The sequence below is a fragment of the Strix aluco genome, chromosome Z (genome assembly GCF_031877795.1).
Source record: "Strix aluco isolate bStrAlu1 chromosome Z, bStrAlu1.hap1, whole genome shotgun sequence".
In the NCBI taxonomy this organism is placed as follows: Eukaryota; Metazoa; Chordata; class Aves; order Strigiformes; family Strigidae; genus Strix; species Strix aluco.
The window spans coordinates 60,522,767-60,539,201 of record NC_133971.1 but is presented as its reverse complement, the minus strand read 5'-3'; the positions used below and the strand labels follow the sequence as shown (position 1 = coordinate 60,539,201).

Sequence of the window (16,435 nt, the reverse complement as noted above, 5' to 3'; positions counted from 1 at the left end):
AAAAAACAACTAGGAAGGACATCTGGGCAGACAGTCCTCCAATGCGCTCCTTCCCTCTGCTCCATGTGCTCTGTCTGTGAATGACAACATTGTAAATTGCAAATCTTAAAAAAACCCCAGCAATCCTCTGCCTTACTACTGCCTCAACATGTGCTGCGTTGACTCTGGGCACTGGTTTGCCAGGGCCTTGGCACTGCTTGGCAGGACCATGTATCTGTATCATTCATTCACCAAGAGATGAATGTGACAAACTCCTCTGGGCCTTTTAGTAGGGGGAAAAGTGGAAAAATGGTTTCCCTTGGGAAACAAATGTAATGAGCTGGTTGAGCTGTCAAATTGCTTCTGTGCTTTTAAAATCAATTCAGAGATGCCATCATTCTCAAGGAAAGGAGATTTCTTGCTGCCAGTGCTACGTTTATACTAGAACATACAATAGGGATGTTGCCGATGTGGCTTTGGAGCTGATGGGGCAAGAACAGACACACCACTCTGTGTGCCTTGCAATGAACATGAGTACTTCTCCTGTGGCTGTGCATGGTATGCAACCCAACCCAGCGTCTGGGATGGCACCAGCTCTGGTTGAAACTTTCCTTGGTATTTCAGTCAGAAGGTTCCCCAACAAGACTTGGGGCAAGTAAAAAATGTACCTTTTGTGTGAGTTCTTCCATGTCAGTTCAGAGGTGAGCCCCTACTGCAGCTTTCTCCAAGGTGAGATGCTTATCGCGTGTCTCCCCTCCTCTCTTTAATCAGCCAGCTACTTTCACAGAGCTGACGGGAGTATGCAAGGCTCCCAAGTTTTGAATGTGCCAAACACAGCTGAAAATGGCAAAAGAAGGATCCAAAAGGTACTGGGTGGGGGGGAAGGGGAAATAGTACACTCAGAAAGCTACAGAACATGACTTTGTAAATCTTACTTTCTTAGGATACCAGGCTGATGAGCTAAACTGACCAAACCCTGTGTTTGAGGTCCAGATGCAAGACAGAGAGAAGTGTATTACCGTAAATGACAAAGACAGGGAGCTGATGCTGGGGCACTGAGGTCTCCTAACTGGAGATGAGGAGCTGTAAAATTGTGAATACTTTGACAAAAAGTCAGGGATTTTGCTAAAATCAACTTACTGGCTGTGGGGTAGCAGCTGTCATGCCTATGACGCCAATGCAGTACACTTCAGCCACAGTATTTTCATCATTTGTATGGTAATAGACTGCAACAGTGAATGCTGGCAGTCAGATGTCTTTCCTATAGAAATGAAGCTTTCGGGCTTAGAATGCAGCTCTCCTCTACAAACTCCCTTCCTTTTCCCTCCCCTCCTTTCTGATTAAAGAACCAGCATAGCAAATGTCATTTAGTAGCATCTCTAAACACATTGTGCATCAGGAAGTTTTCAAAAAAATACAAATTCTTCCAGAAAGTATATCCCAGGAATGATATTTAATTGACAGGCTGACAAAACAAACCATGCTTGTCCATACATCTGTCTGTCAGTTGGTACATAATCATGCAACACTCAGGGGGATTTTAGAAAACACGGTTTTATGATTTTATGTATTTCAACTACTGGATTAAGACAGTTATATTCTTGTCATTTCACCTTTATCTCTGACATATACATTTATTCAGTCCTATTCTCTTTATTATGGAGCATCAAAAAGGAGTAAAAGGCCAGTCAGTGACCTCTGAAACAGGGAGTCATACTTTCCAAGGACTGGTGATGCCCAAAGCAGACACTGATACATGGCAGACACTCTGAAAACACTGCACTGACACTGTACAGTTAAATTTAGAGCCTCCTATAAGAGAGAAAGGCTTTTTACCCTTGAAGCCATTGGCTTTAATTGACATGGTGCCTTTTAGAGAAGAATCCTTCAGCACAAAACCAACAGGAATCTAAACAGACAAGAGACCTGAGGGTAAATTGTCCACATAGTATAGAAACCACACCAGCTGCATATCTACAAAGTATTTAAGGATTAAGTGCCCTAGGATTGGGAACCTGGTCACATAGCAGGAACTTCAGCTCCAGATGAAGAGTCCCTACAGCTACAGGTTTGCACACACAGCACTGACTCATGAGGAGCCAGCAAACAAAAAACTGTCGCAGAGCTCTTTGGACCAAGGTGCCCAGCTTTGCACAGGACTCATGGTAGCCAGTCTTCTCCTGCTGGAATGTGTGTAAACCAAGTTGGTCTTGGGTTTTAAAAACACAGGAGAACTCAGATCAATCCAATGCTGTCAACCCAATTGTCTGTGATGAGTAGCTACTCAAGGACAAACTCTTCCCTCTTGGGCTTATGTCTGAGCCTGAGCAAGCATGAGGTTTCAGAGCAGAATCTGTGGGCTGAGACCACTGTTAACCTGATGAGATAAACACATCTTGGAAATCCTACTGGAGTTCACCAAGGTCTTGGTATTCAGTATTAGGAAGTAGAGGGAACGTTGGTCACATGCAAAGTTAAGTGGCAAACGAACTAGTTTTTAAAGGTCTTAGAAGCATGTAGATTTCAAATGTGGATGCCTTACATGGTAACCACAGACAGTTCAGGTCTTCTCTGGTTTTCCATAGTGCATCTAGGTTATTCCTCTTTGGTGACTCTAGGATGCTTCAAATGATGTCAGCAAGGCTACATGCAGTGCAAAATACTAAGTTGGTTTGTCTTCAACTATGATTAAGTATTTAAGACCTCTCTGACTTCAAACATAAATGTGAACAATGTGCTTTGCTAATCTGAGACCTCATTTGTGTACCTGTATTGCAGAAGACAGGGACCCCTTATTTTAGATTGTATTGAAAATGTTACAGGGTCAAGAGATTGGTTTGATTGTACTTTTATTTTGATTATTGGCTGCCCTGACACAAAAACACAATAAGGAGTATTGGTACAGTCAGTAGGACTGTGGTACCTCATCTAAGTGCCATATCAAAGACTAGCTGTTGTACAAGGCGAGAAATAGAGAGGAAGTGTAAATTAACTCAAAGATGAAGAAGAATTATGATCAGGAGAGAAAAATGAAGTGAGGTAGAGTCTTCTTTGTGCAATGCACTCAGAAGTGCCTGAACTGTCCCTAATAGCCCCCTGTACTGAAATCAAGGGAAAAGCTCAATAACTTCAATGTGCTCCTGTGATCTTCAGTGTGATTGTTACTGCTGATTCACTGAGGGAAAGACAGGTAGGCACTCTAAAAATCCCAGGCGTTCCACCATAGAAAGACCACATGCTCATCTCCCATTTTTGGTCCTTTTCTCATTCTGTTTCGGGTTATTTGCTTTCCCAGAGGACCCTTCTCTTTCTTTCTCCTTTCCTCTGTGGCTGGGTGCTGAGGAGATGATGAGCAGAGGGGTTATGTAATAGAAGAGAAATACAGGGGACAGTTCAAAAATGAAACAAGAGCAAAAGTGAATAAAAAGCAGTGGATCAAGTTATGTATCTGCTATTAGCGGCTGGATAAAGAGCCCTGCAGTCCCAAACGCACAAAGGATTATAAATACCCAGAGAAATACTCTGTCAATCACCATAGCTACATATTTCCAATCATCTTCCACCTGCAAGAGAAAAAAAATGAAAAGGATAAACTACATGTAATGTAACATGCAATTATGAGTAGACATTATGCTTGTGCTTTTTAACGTGAGGAAGAACATACATGCACTCAAGAACATTGCTTGTCATGCTTATAGTTGCTGCAGTTTTCAAGTGTCTTTAGCAGGGGGCTGAATTTCTAATTGTCTGAGAACATTCCTAGTCTGCTGAATTTTTCTAAATATTCTAGTCTGTTGGCAAGCTATGGCTGTGACACTGACATTAACAAATAGGACTTGATCATGTGGTGGGTGCAGAGTGGGGTGGTTTAACATCAGGCAGAACCACCACAGCTGCACATCACTAGACCCTGTCAAAGGATTTATCCTGACAGCCCACACAAGAGACAGTTTGCTATCCTGGCCTGATTTGCCACACTATCACTCCAATCAAGTCCTGCTGATTTCAGCAAACTGGACAGCTGGACACAGGGCCCTGACTGAACAAACCACAGTGTCATGTGCTAAGCAGGCCAGAGCGGATTTTGTGTGTCTGAGACATATGCCTTAGAACCACATTCGATGAAGTTGCTGTCCTTCATACTGTTCCTACATACGCTGCATCAGAAGAACATTCACTCATATAAACCAGTGACTGCTTAAAAGCTCTCTGCTGAGGGATGTTCCACTTGTTTTCCCAATTTCTTTATGCTTTTCTCCAAAAGGCTGCTGTTGTACTTCTTGTGAAAGAAAATGCAGCAAGAACTCCAGCTGCTGGAAATGTTGCCACAGTTTTTAAAGCCTTTTATTTATACAGGACTAGTACATGATATCACCCATATGGCTTTGCATGTCTGGCTGAAGCAGAAGCAGCCTGCAGAACCATTTCCTTAGTGCTTGCCTGAAAACAACCCTTTTTTTCCAAAGGGAGGATTTTTTCTCAAATGAAAATTCCTGCTTCCCATCCCTAGTATCTTTTGAAAGGTAAGATACAGAGCTGCTGATGCACACACCAGACTAAGAATGCAATTTCATGTGGCAGGAGAGATTTGCAAAATGCAAATCAGCAGAACTGGCAATGGAAGACTTATCATGAGCTGTATAATCAAGGCAGAATGTTATTTGGACTGCTTCACGTAAAGCCTCTTATTTTTTGGAGTGCATTGGAGAAATCAGCTGACTATGCTAGCTGAATATGGTACATGGATAAGTTTCATGCAGCTGGTCTGGCAGTGAGAGCAGGGCTAAAATGTTGGGGTCACAAAAAACATTAAGGGCATAGGTACTAAGCAAGTCCCCATCCTCCTCTGTGCTGACAGATTCCTGTCTTTTCCTTTGGGCTGGCACATATTATCCACTTATCCTACAAATTCAGTCACCAGGCCTTAACTGTAGCCCTTTACTTAGAAAGTTATGGACTTTGTTTTCAGATGAAACTTCTGCAGGACATAAAAAAGGGAAAAAAAGTAATTTTGGGGTTGCACAGAAGTTGAATGAATTTGTGCTGATTTCAACAAAATATTCTGACAGAAAGAATACCTCTCAACATTTCCCTCACAAAGTATTTGTGTTTTTCAATACAAATACAGCAGTATTTAACTTTGAAATGGATTTTACCATCATAGAGCATCTAAAAAACTTCAAAACCAAAAGAAAACACTTCATGACAGATCACAGACAAATGTTTCATTAGGTTTTAAATACTTTTTTAAAACAAAGTGTCAGAGAATTCCTATTCCTTGGGAGGCCTGGGTGTGGGGAGATGTCAGATAATCTTTCTTGGAGCTGCTTTTTGTTGCTTGTGTTTACACCTGAGGACATGGCCCCATTATTCTCTAAATTCCAACATGCATCATTTTCAATGACAGTAATCCCAGCTAGGATGAAAGATTTATAACCTCACACAAGCAAATCCATTAGTTCAAATGCCAAGTCTCATTTTTAAACCCCTCTCTCTTTTTTTTTTAGTCTGTCTTTATTCATCTGTTGTCTCTTTTTATTCAGTTGTCTTCCCCCAAAACTCAACTTTTATTTCAATGTATGTTTGTCATGGCTGAAAATAATGTATTGCTGAAGCCACAATTAGTCAAATCACTGTAAAAAAACCAGAACACACCAGACTAAAACAAAGTAGAGACAAAAGTATTCTGAAAGGAGTATCTTTACCAGATTTATCACTGGCTGAAGATAGTTCTCCAGATTAACTACTGCACTGCTAGACAAGCCCTGTTTCTTAAAGAGCTGTTCCCAAATTTGCTTGTTCCACTACTAACACAGAAAAGAACCCTGCTTGACAAACAACACACTTAGTATTAAGATATTACTGCTTACCAGGGCTAAGCAGTTGGTGAGCAGTGGGAGAGGGTTGCTTCTGAGGATCTGAAGAAGGTTGGAAGACACCTTGAAAGGTCCTGTCTAGTCTATCCCTTGGCCTATGGCAGGATCAACTCTGCCTGAACCATTGCTGATCAAAGTTCACACCTCATAGCTCTAACAGACCGATGCTTCTCTTCTTTTTCTTTGAAGGGTGAGCCTCATGTCTAGTCTAAAACTGTCCTGCTGCTTAAATTATCCACTGGGGATAGGGGAAGAACAGATGAGATTGCTTTTCTTGTTCCATCCCCAATGAATGATTTATTTTCTCCCTTTCTGTAGGAAATTTTGATCCATTCACAGCTCTCAAATTTTCTTCTCTAAACCCAACAACTCCAGTTCCTCTGGGCTGCCCTCCTAGATTATGCTGGAAGTGTGGCCCCATGCCCAGCTGGGTGGTTGTTTCCCTTACCTCTTTGGTTTCATTTTGAGACCTCATATTCTCTGCGATGAACTGAACACTGCTAATGACATCGTTCACTTCTTGGGAGTACTCCACGGGCTCTGCCATCCATTTCAGTGACTGACAGCTCAGATGTCTTCTTTTGGTGGTATTGAGTTCAGATGCCTTATCACAGTGACTGCATCGCTGCTCCCTGTGTAATTTGGTATCTTTGTGTTTGCTGTGCTTTGACTTGCCTGACATATTGGCTGGTCCTTTCTTGTTTTTTCTGGAGATGTTTTTTGTCTGCTGTTCTACTGGCCTCTGCATCAACAGCACTTTGGGGAGCAGGCTAAGAAAGACAGTTTTTACCCATTTAGGCATTGTGTGTGTGGTTGGAGTTCTGTAATGTATATTCAGAACAAACACCGTGATGACAATTGACAGAGTCACAAATATCATAGTAAAGAGTAAATATTCACCTACAAGGGGAATTACTAAAGAGGTGGATGGGATTGTTTCTGTGATAACGAGTAAAAATACAGTCAAAGAAAGGAGCACAGAGATGCAAAGAGTCACTTTCTCACCACAGTCAGATGGCAGGTAAAAAACTAACACAGTCAGGAATGAGATGAAGAGACAGGGAATGATCAGATTTATGGTGTAAAACATTGGCAACCTTCGAATATAAAAGGAATATGTTATGTCTGTGTAGATCTCTTCACAGCAGTTATATTTGATGTCATGTTTGTAGCCAGAGGCATCAACTATTTCCCATTCACTATTTTCCCAAAAGTCACTCATATCTACTTTGGATCCAATGATCAGAAGATCAATTTTGGCTTTGTCATAGGTCCATGAGCCAAATTTCAGTGAGCAGTTCTGATGATCAAATGGGAAGAAGGTAATATCCATAGGACAGGAGCTTTTAAAAATAGCTGGTGGGGTCCAGGTGACCATTCCATCATAGCGAAGCAGGGCTTTGGTCTTGCCTTCCACTTGAAAATCTCCCACAGCACTAGAAAGACAAATGAGGCAAAGAAAATAAAATTAAATTTAAATTAAATTATTTAAATTAAAACATCTTTCATGGACACTGCAAGAGGATACTTTTGAGAGAAAGGGTAAAATAGAAAAGTGTTCATCATACTTATTATACAAGACAATATCTGGTTTCCAAATTTTATCTGCCGGTACCCGAACAAATTCAATGCCATCGTATTCTCTGGGATCCCACTGCAATTTGTAGTCATTCCAAATCTGAAAGAAGAACGGACAAATATTTTAAAACCTTGTATTATCAGCAAATATCTGCTTCTCAGATATTTCTGTAAAATGACAGGCTATGACAAAGACTGAAAGTGCAGCATGTGTAGAAGGGTACAACGGTCCAAAAGACAACAAGGCCATGACCTGGAGAAACACTGGACATATATGAATTCTGCTCACATTGATCTGCTACTCTCTCCTCTGTGAGGGGATGGGATGACAATTGTTATCCATTGCTGACATGCTGAGATCTCTCCTCTGTCTTGCTACATCAGTACCGACCCTTGCAGAGAGGAAATACAGGCCTTGCTGTTGCTGTCATGAGAGTGCACACTGTAGGTTAAAGGAGGCCGGCATCAAAGGCGACCAGCATCCTAATGAGAAAGGAGGTACACTAACAGGCAGTTGCTGCCAGGGGACATTATTGGTTCCACAGGGGTAGCGAATTACCAAGTTAGGGTCAGACAGCTCTTGCACTGCTGTCTAGTGCCCTATCATGGGGCCATGCTCCATGCTCTGAGAGCCTGCCCTGAAGATCCTGATCATAAGTATGGTATATTTCACAGAAAGCTTTGTGTGGACCACACTCAGTGCCTGAAGCTGGTTTTGGTGGAAGTTGGCTTGTTTTTCTCAGCAGTTTAGGTCCTTTAAGGATCTTTGTCTATGCACAAATGCTAAAATCATCAGGAAAAACGGAGGCATGTTCCTTTTGCTAATAAATGTTTTGGTTGGAATCTTCATTATGGAGATGACCTAGCAGAGCAGAGCAGAGCTGCATATTTAATCACTCTTTAATGGGTACATCCAGCTACATTTACCAGATAAACCAATGATCATGAAGTTGGAGGAGAATATACCACACAGGAAAGATGGGAGATTAACTTCTTGGAAATAAGAATAAAGAAATTACCTTTCCAAATGTGGCTTTGGTTAATGGAGCTTCTCCTTATTCATACCTTCAAAATCCTTGTTGCAAACCAAGCACTTATTCTATAGATGTAGCTTACAAGGTAACACACATTTCATCATATCAATGCAAAATGCATGAGAAATGCAATGTAGTCACTTACATGTCTTAGCCACAAATTTGTTTCCATAATCTGATTGACTTCATCCTAGAAAGAAAAACAGGCATGCACATCTTCACTCCATAAATCAGTTACAGTATCCTGAAATGGCCACAAACTAATTCTGATAGAAACGGAAACTAGAATTCCACATTAACAGATATCAGAATTTTTTCTGGCTGTTTTCAGGGGACTTAACATATTGTGCACAATCATGTGCAAGTCTGTTGAAAAAATTTTAAAGATCTACTGAAAAATTATCCCCCACAAATATCAGACATACAAAGAACTGCACTGTTTTGCCATGGGCCTGAGTACCTGCAGAACACAAAACTTAGAATTGCTCTGACCAGTACCAGAGGAATAAGGTTCTGCTGGTGGCTATGTGCTTTGTTGGATTCAGTGTTTAAAACCTCTGTTTACATAGTACAGTACTGGTCAAGATTCAAGGAAAATGGCATCTGTACCACAGTGTTCTTGCATTTCTATGCAAATTAAGTTGCTGTTGTACTGAGACCTTCCTTTTACAGTTAATTATTGCTATTGCCAATCAGCAATGAGTCAGGAAGGGGCTGCAAGAGACATCAGAAAAAAATATCGGATCCTGTTCTAATGAGCTTTTGGTCTAAAAGTGTTCAGAAGGATTCGTATTACATATATTTACGAATGCAGGTTGACATTCACAATGAAAATATCTGCAGGAATATTACTTTGGGTAGTTCTTAGTTTTTAAGAATGTGGACTCAAAAAAAAAAAGTGATATTTACAAACCAAAGGTAAAAAATGTTGTACATGAATTTTCAACATTGCATACTGAAGATTAAACACAAAGATCATTTTGAAAGGCCTGTAGGGTTCCTGTCTATGGGTTAAACTATCTAAGTTCTTGTAAAAATAATTACTTTTCTTGAGAAAATTCAACTGAGTTACTTATGATGTTCCTTTTTTTCTCCAAAGACAGTACTGGGAATCAGGGACTGCAATGTGAGTCAGAACTGCTGAAACCTGTCAAGCTATCTGTAACATAGAAACAAATAATTTGACAAAGGAACTCCCAAAAGTGACAACGCCATCACCATGAGGACTTACAATGCCTTCATTTATAATCTCAGAAAATTTAGCTCCCCAGCTGTTGTTGAATGTTCCTCCTCACTGTTTGCTTGTCACTTCATTATGGACTCAACTAGGTACCTCAGAACCAAAACTCAGTCTCTGTTCTGTGGATAATGTTTCACAGAGCAGACCTCAGCAAAGGGTTAAGATCATGTTTTGCTTCTTCTACAGTCCCTCTGCCCTGCCCAGCAGGTCTGCCACCTCAGACACACTCACCCTTATATACAGTATGCCCCAGAACACACAACATTCATCCCCAGCTCCATGCTTTAAAACACCACCCTGCAAGTTTCACATCTCTTACGTTATTCTGAAACAGACTGAAAAAGCATGCAAAAAAAGAAGATTTTTATCTCTCAGAACCACTGGGAAATGACACTAGCCCCACAGGAGAACTAGGCTCCATGTTACACAACGTAGACACAACCAGGTGTCTCTGGAGTGGGCTAGCCCTGTGGAGAGTGGGCTTGAACATTTGGTACTGCTGCTCTGGGTGCCAGAGAACAGAGTAAGCAAATGAATCTGTGTAGTTTGAACAGCGCATTCGAGCAGCTGGAGTGACTTGGCCGACAGGAAGAACAGCAAAGGTTTCAGCATGCACACATATGCACACATGACAACATCAGCTATGAGAGCTGTAGGTACAACCATGACAATCATGTCTGCTTCTTTAGCAATTTGTGTGTGTTTGCAACCATCCCCAAACCTCAGCAGTATTCTGTAATGAGTCTTACCACATTAGTAAGCTGGGTAATGGCCACTTCAAAATATACTGTGACAGGATCAGACACATTTTCCACTGGCCTGATGAACTGGTTGTACTGGGAGAAGAGCCTGTGAAATAATCGTTCCTCTGATTCACAGGCTGTGGTATCTGTGTTGGTAAAGATAAAGAACAGCTACATCAGAGGTAAGGAAGAGGAAAAGAAGGTGATGGACAACATACTAGTTCATGCTGTATTTCTGGATCCCGTGCTTGTCACCACGTATCAAGACACAGGAGCACAGAAAGGAGAGGGCTGCCAGTGTGCTGTCAGTTGAAAGTCTTCTCCTCCAGGATGTTGCCCACTGCTCCCTGTCTCCTCAAGGTGTACGGTAATAGCCTGAATGGAAATGTCTCCTAAGCTGGATCCAGCTTATGGGCCTCCATTTGGCCCACCTTGATGATGAGGGGAAAAAGTTAATAACTAATCTGTACCTTTAAGACTCTGAGCCTTTTGCCCATCTAGCTGTAGAGATCTGATAAAAACTGCAGGTCCTCTAAGATAAGCCTGCCTAGAAGACAATGGGATTATACAGAGACTGGTTCTGACCACCCGAAGCACACAGCTCAGCAGAAACTAGCAAGAGGTCAGAAGTTTACCAGCGAGGAAGACTTCGAGCCTTCATCAAACGACCACCAGAGAACACCCAAGGACCACCACCACATTTTACAGAGCATGAACGGTTGGGGGGGGAACTATGTAAACGATTTCTGGGAAACCATTTGAATACTCCAGCCTTTTCTCAGAAAACTCATGCACATGTGTGTATAATATCTATATAGCCTGAGGGCTTTTTAACTCGTGTGTGTGTGTGTGTGTGTTCGCGCGCGCGCATTAGGAGGACAGATCCTACACACACCTGGCGCCGTAATAAAGGAATACCTGCTTAATAACTCTGGTTATTGAGTTGTCATTACATCACTGAGATTAGACTGAAGTAGAATAAGATGGTGTGAAGCAGAAAAAGAAATATGGTTGATTTCATCCTTGGGATTTTTATGGTAAAACTGAGAGTTTACGAAAAGCATAGGTACTTACTCAGAAATTAAAAGCTTGAGGCTGCACGGGATCAAAATCTATGTCACAGAATCACAGAATCATAGAATCATCTAGGTTGGAAAAGACCTTGAAGATCACCTAGTCCAACCATTAACCTAACATTGACAGTTCCCAACTACACCATATCCCTCAGCGCTATGTCAACCCGACTTTTAAACACCTCCAGGGATGGGGACTCCACCACTGCCCTGGGCAGCCCATTCCAATGCCTAACAACCCGTTTTGTAAAGAAATGCTTCCTAATATCTAGTCTAAACCTTCCCTGGTGCAGCTTGAGGCCATTACCTCTTGTTCTATGGCTTATTACTTGGTTAAAGAGACTCATCCCCAGCTCTGTGCAGCTTCCTTTCAGGTAGTTGTAGAGGGCGATGAGGTCTCCCCTCAGCCTCCTCTTCTCCACACTAAACAACCCCAGTTCCCTCAGCCGCTCCTCATAAGACCTGTCTTCCAGACCCTTCAACAGCTTTGTTGCCTGTCTTTGGACACGCTCAAGTAATTCAATGTCCTTTTTTTAGTGAGGGGCTCAAAACTGAACACAGTCATCGAGGTGCGGCCTCACCAGTGCCGAGTACAGGGGTAAGATCACTTCCGTGTCCCTGCTGGCCACGCTATTTCTGATGCAAGCCAGGATACCATTGGCCTTCTTGGCCACCTGGGCACACTGCTGGCTCATGTTCAGCCGGCTGTCAATCAACACCCCCAGGTCCCTCTCTGACTGGCAGCTCTCCAGCCACTCCTCCCCAAGCCTGTAGCGCTGCTGGGGGTTGTTGTGGCCCAAGTGCAGCACCCGGCATTTGGCCTTATTGAAACTCCTCCAGTTGGCCTTAGCCCATCGCTCCAGCCTGTCCAGATCTCTCTGCAGAGCCTCCCTACCCTCGAGCCGATCAACACTCCCACCCAACTTGGTGTCATCTGCAAACTTACTGAGGGTGCACTCGATCCCCTCATCTAGATCATCACTAAAGATGTTAAACAGGAGTGGCCCCAAAACCGAGCCCTGGGGGACACCACTCGTGACCAGTCACCAACCAGACTTAACTCCGTTCACCACAACTCTTTGGGCCCGGCCATCCAGCCAGTTTTTTACCCAGCAAAGTGTGTGCCCATCCAAGCCATGAGCAGCCAGTTTTGCCAGGAGAATGCTGTTGGAAATGGTGTCAAAGACTTACTAAAGTCAAGGTAGACAACACCCACAGCCTTTCCCTCATCCAATAAGCAGGTCACCCTGTTGTAGAAGGAGATCAGGTTTGTCAAGCAGGACCTGCCTTTCATAAACCCATGCTGACTGGGCCTGACCATCTGGTTGTCCCCCATGTGTTGTGTGATGGTACTCAGGATGAGCTGCTCCATCAGCTTCCCGGGCACCAAAGTCAAGCTGACAGGCCTGTAATATCCCGGATCATCCTTCCGACCCTTCTTATATGTGGGCGTCACACTGGCCAATTTCCAATCTTTCGGGACCTCCCCAGTCAGCCAGGACTGCTGGTAAATGATGGAAAGCAGCTCAGCGAGCACCCCAGCCAGCTCCTTCAGCACCCTTGGGTGTATCCCATCAGGTCCCATAGACTTGTGTGTGTCTATGTGATGCAGTAGTTCACTATCTCCTCCTGGAATGCCGGGGGGGTCATTCTCCCAGTCTCTGTCTTCTGGCTGAGGAGGCTGGATTCCCTCAGTACAACTAGTCTTGTTATTAAAGACTGAGGCAAAGAAGGCATTAAGCACCTCAGCCTTTTCCTCATCACTTGTTACCATCTTTCCTCCTGTGTCTAGCAGGGGATGGAGGCTTTCCCTGGTCTTTCTTTTGCTGTTGACATAGAAACATTTCTTGTTGTCCTTGATTGCTGAAGCCACATTAATTTCTAGCTGGGCTTTAGACCTCCTCATGTCAAGGACTCTAGGTGATTATGATACCTCCTAGTCTTAAAAACTATGACTACATTTTATCCTCATGTTTGTTATTCCAGGTCTTTAGATAACACAATTGTGCTCTGAAGGGAGTTCATTTATCAAGTTCAATGAGAAAAAAAAGTTGAAATATTAGAATTTCTTGTAGAATAGCATGCATCTTTGTAATACAGAGCACTTCTTTGGGAACAGTAGATCATTGATATAAACCCCAGACTGGATAGCTTAGTGAGAATAAGGTATATGACAGGCACTGAGCTGTCTCACTGCAGACAAGAAGAATGCTCTTAACCTGTTACATAATAGCCCAAACCTGAAATAGTTATTTCCACAGTGCTAAAGGCTACAGATTTTGATTTCAAATGGAATGATTAAATCATGTGGACTGTGGCGACACCAGCTCAGAATAATATTTTTCTTGAATAACTTTGTTATTTCAATGCACTACTGTAATTCAGCACTTAAATTCAAAATACTTTATAAGGCAAAGATTTAGAACTTGCTCCTCATATTGAGCACAGCCGTGTTACCAAAGCTATATGATGATGCCAAATACTACTGATACAACTAAGGAAAAATTAGTTTTTCAGATACATGGTCATAAATTTTTGTGTTAGTCCCAGCCTGCACTAGGACATGTCAGGAAAGCAATCATGATAAGCCTTTACGACTGCAATTATTAAACACAGAACAGGTTTGTGTCAGGCAGCGTGGTCTCTGGCACAGCATAAGACATAAATTTGCAATTTACATTTCCTTTGGTGGCACAGCTGTCTTACAAGAAGATGTTTAGTCTCAGCATACTACACTGTTTTCATGCTTAGGCCATCCTTACCCTGTTTTTTAAAAATATTACCTTTCTGCCTGTAAGGTGATACAAAGCATACTCAGATTCAGGGGACTATCACAATTAAATGCTAAAATGTTGGTTACCAGTGACTACATGTATGAAAGAAAATTCTAGTAAAACTTCCATGACTACATGTTTCGTTTCATCCTTTTAGCATCATGAGAGCAGACATATGAATGTCTGTAAAGTTTGGATGTTTGTATATCATGTATTGTGCCATTCAAAAAGGAAACTGCAATTTCCTTTTCGGATCTCATCATCATCATCCATCACACTGTGACTAGAAGTACCCTACTGTGGGAACATGAATGTCTTACCAAAGTCTTATGAATAAAGCCGGTGAGTCTAAAATCATGTTTTATTTGAAAATTTCCTACTGGCTTATTAACAGACACACAGTTTAAAATAAAGTAACAGAAACAGACAAGTATTTAGGCCTTTCATCTTTATAAATCAGTTACAGATTCTCATCCTATTGGTGCTGCTTTAAGACAATGCTTTATGGCTTGCTAACACAAGCACTGTACTTCACACATGTCTTGGTCATCAGCAGAAGTGAGACTTTCAAAAAAGATGTAGTGTCTTAAAAGCAAAAATCCTGCTGAACCTCAGTGAGAGGTGAATGGAAATCACACCAACAAATTAAGCATAGATCACAAACAACAGTGAACAAAAATACAGCAAGTTCTCACTTTTGAAGTGTATTGAACATGCACATCTTTAGTCTGCATTATTTAAACAATTGCAAAATTCAAGCACCAAATTAAATTACTAGAGCTTCTATTTAATTTTCATTCTTTGCTAGACACAGTTCCTCAGTTATCAAACCAAAACAAAAGGTTTTATGTATGAAAACTAGTATTGCTTTAGCTCTCTTAAAATACTGTTGAAACATTAGATTTCTGGTTAGAAATAGCTGGTAGATGCTTTACATTGAATTCATTCCAGGAAAAGAGAAGCAGAGACAGTGACCAGAAAATATTTTACAGACTAGTATCAAAGACAGCCTACCTTTAATCAAGGATGTGAACACGAATGCCCACACACAGAAAGCAGGGTAACACCAACATTGCCACCTCTCAGGATGCATTGCTAGCAGCAGAATAGAGCTTCCTTTTGAGGTTTGGGGAAAGAAACATAAGGCAAAAATACATACAACCCCCTGGACAGTAAGTAGGTGGCACAAAGATGGATTTCAGTTTTGCATCTGTTTTCTAACTCTGCAGTCTGCTGAGCCGAGCAAACGCTTGCAGAGTTGCTTCACGATCACCAGGTGAGCCGAGTTTATGCTGTGCAGAGAGTCGGCCAGCATTTTATCAGGTGACTCTTTACATTTACAGTCACATGCACCGCTGCCTCTAGGGGAATGTTTAAGAGTGCAGGAGAGAGAGGGAAGGCAAGACACTGGGCAGCCATTGGGAGCTTGGGGGGAGGAACTCAGTCAGTCCTCCACCCACTGGTTAAGGAACACATCCAAAAGTAGCTGCTTTAGCTGTTGCCTGGTGCTCCCCTGAGTGAGTCCGGCAGAATATGCAGAAAGGAAACAACTTCAGTTTATTGGCTGAGGACTAATTTTGCAGCAGGAGAAATGGATGCTATATGGTTTTAACACCTCTACCAGAAACCACCTGAACTTTGAAATAAGCACAGCATCGTGATAGTATTCTTGTCAGTATTCTGAGTGAATAAATCTAAGGAAAGTAGATTTATTACTGCTGTCTAACAGGAACAAGTAAGCATGATAAGTGCTTTCCTGCAGACAAATCACCTCACAATACCAATTCTTCTCTCATTTTTTTTTGTGTGCAGTGACTCCTGTGCCAGCATCCTGCTAGTGTGGAATGGGAGGAGTAGAACAAAGGAGAAACACCAGGCGCCGTTACAGAAGTACCTAACAGGCCACGTTCACTCATTCAGAGTGTTATTCTTAATCACAGAAATTAAAAAAACGGAGATCATGATCCTGTACAGATTAATGCAGGTTCACCCCTCAAGTTTTCAGTATGCAATGTCCTTGCAACAGGAATGCCTGAAAAGAATCTGTAGGCAAAGGGTTTGAGAAACTGAGGGCCCTGTTTAACTGCAGAGGGGTGGAAGGCACCAAAGGTTACTTGGTGCCATCCAGCCTCCCACAA

General features: G+C 42.1%; 1 protein-coding gene across 3 annotated transcripts; it reads right to left on the bottom strand.

Annotated features, from left to right (window-relative positions):
- Positions 1-2,811: 2,811 nt before the first annotated feature.
- On the bottom strand, positions 2,812-15,568 carry CHRNA6 (cholinergic receptor nicotinic alpha 6 subunit). Of its 3 annotated transcripts, XM_074813140.1 has the most exons (7): positions 15,312-15,568; positions 10,457-10,596; positions 8,613-8,657; positions 7,424-7,533; positions 6,304-7,291; positions 3,489-3,542; positions 2,812-3,316 (listed from the first exon to the last, which is right to left on the bottom strand). In XM_074813140.1, exons 1-7 carry the CDS (start codon positions 15,388-15,390, stop codon positions 3,179-3,181), a joined length of 1,554 nt encoding a protein of 517 aa, XP_074669241.1. In that variant the 5' UTR covers positions 15,391-15,568; the 3' UTR covers positions 2,812-3,178. The 3 variants fall into 3 exon arrangements, with proteins under 3 accessions (XP_074669241.1, XP_074669242.1, XP_074669243.1); XM_074813141.1 differs by having other exon boundaries at positions 2,812-3,542; XM_074813142.1 differs by lacking the exons at positions 8,613-8,657; positions 10,457-10,596; positions 15,312-15,568 and adding an exon at positions 7,723-7,764.
- Positions 15,569-16,435: the final 867 nt, after the last annotated feature.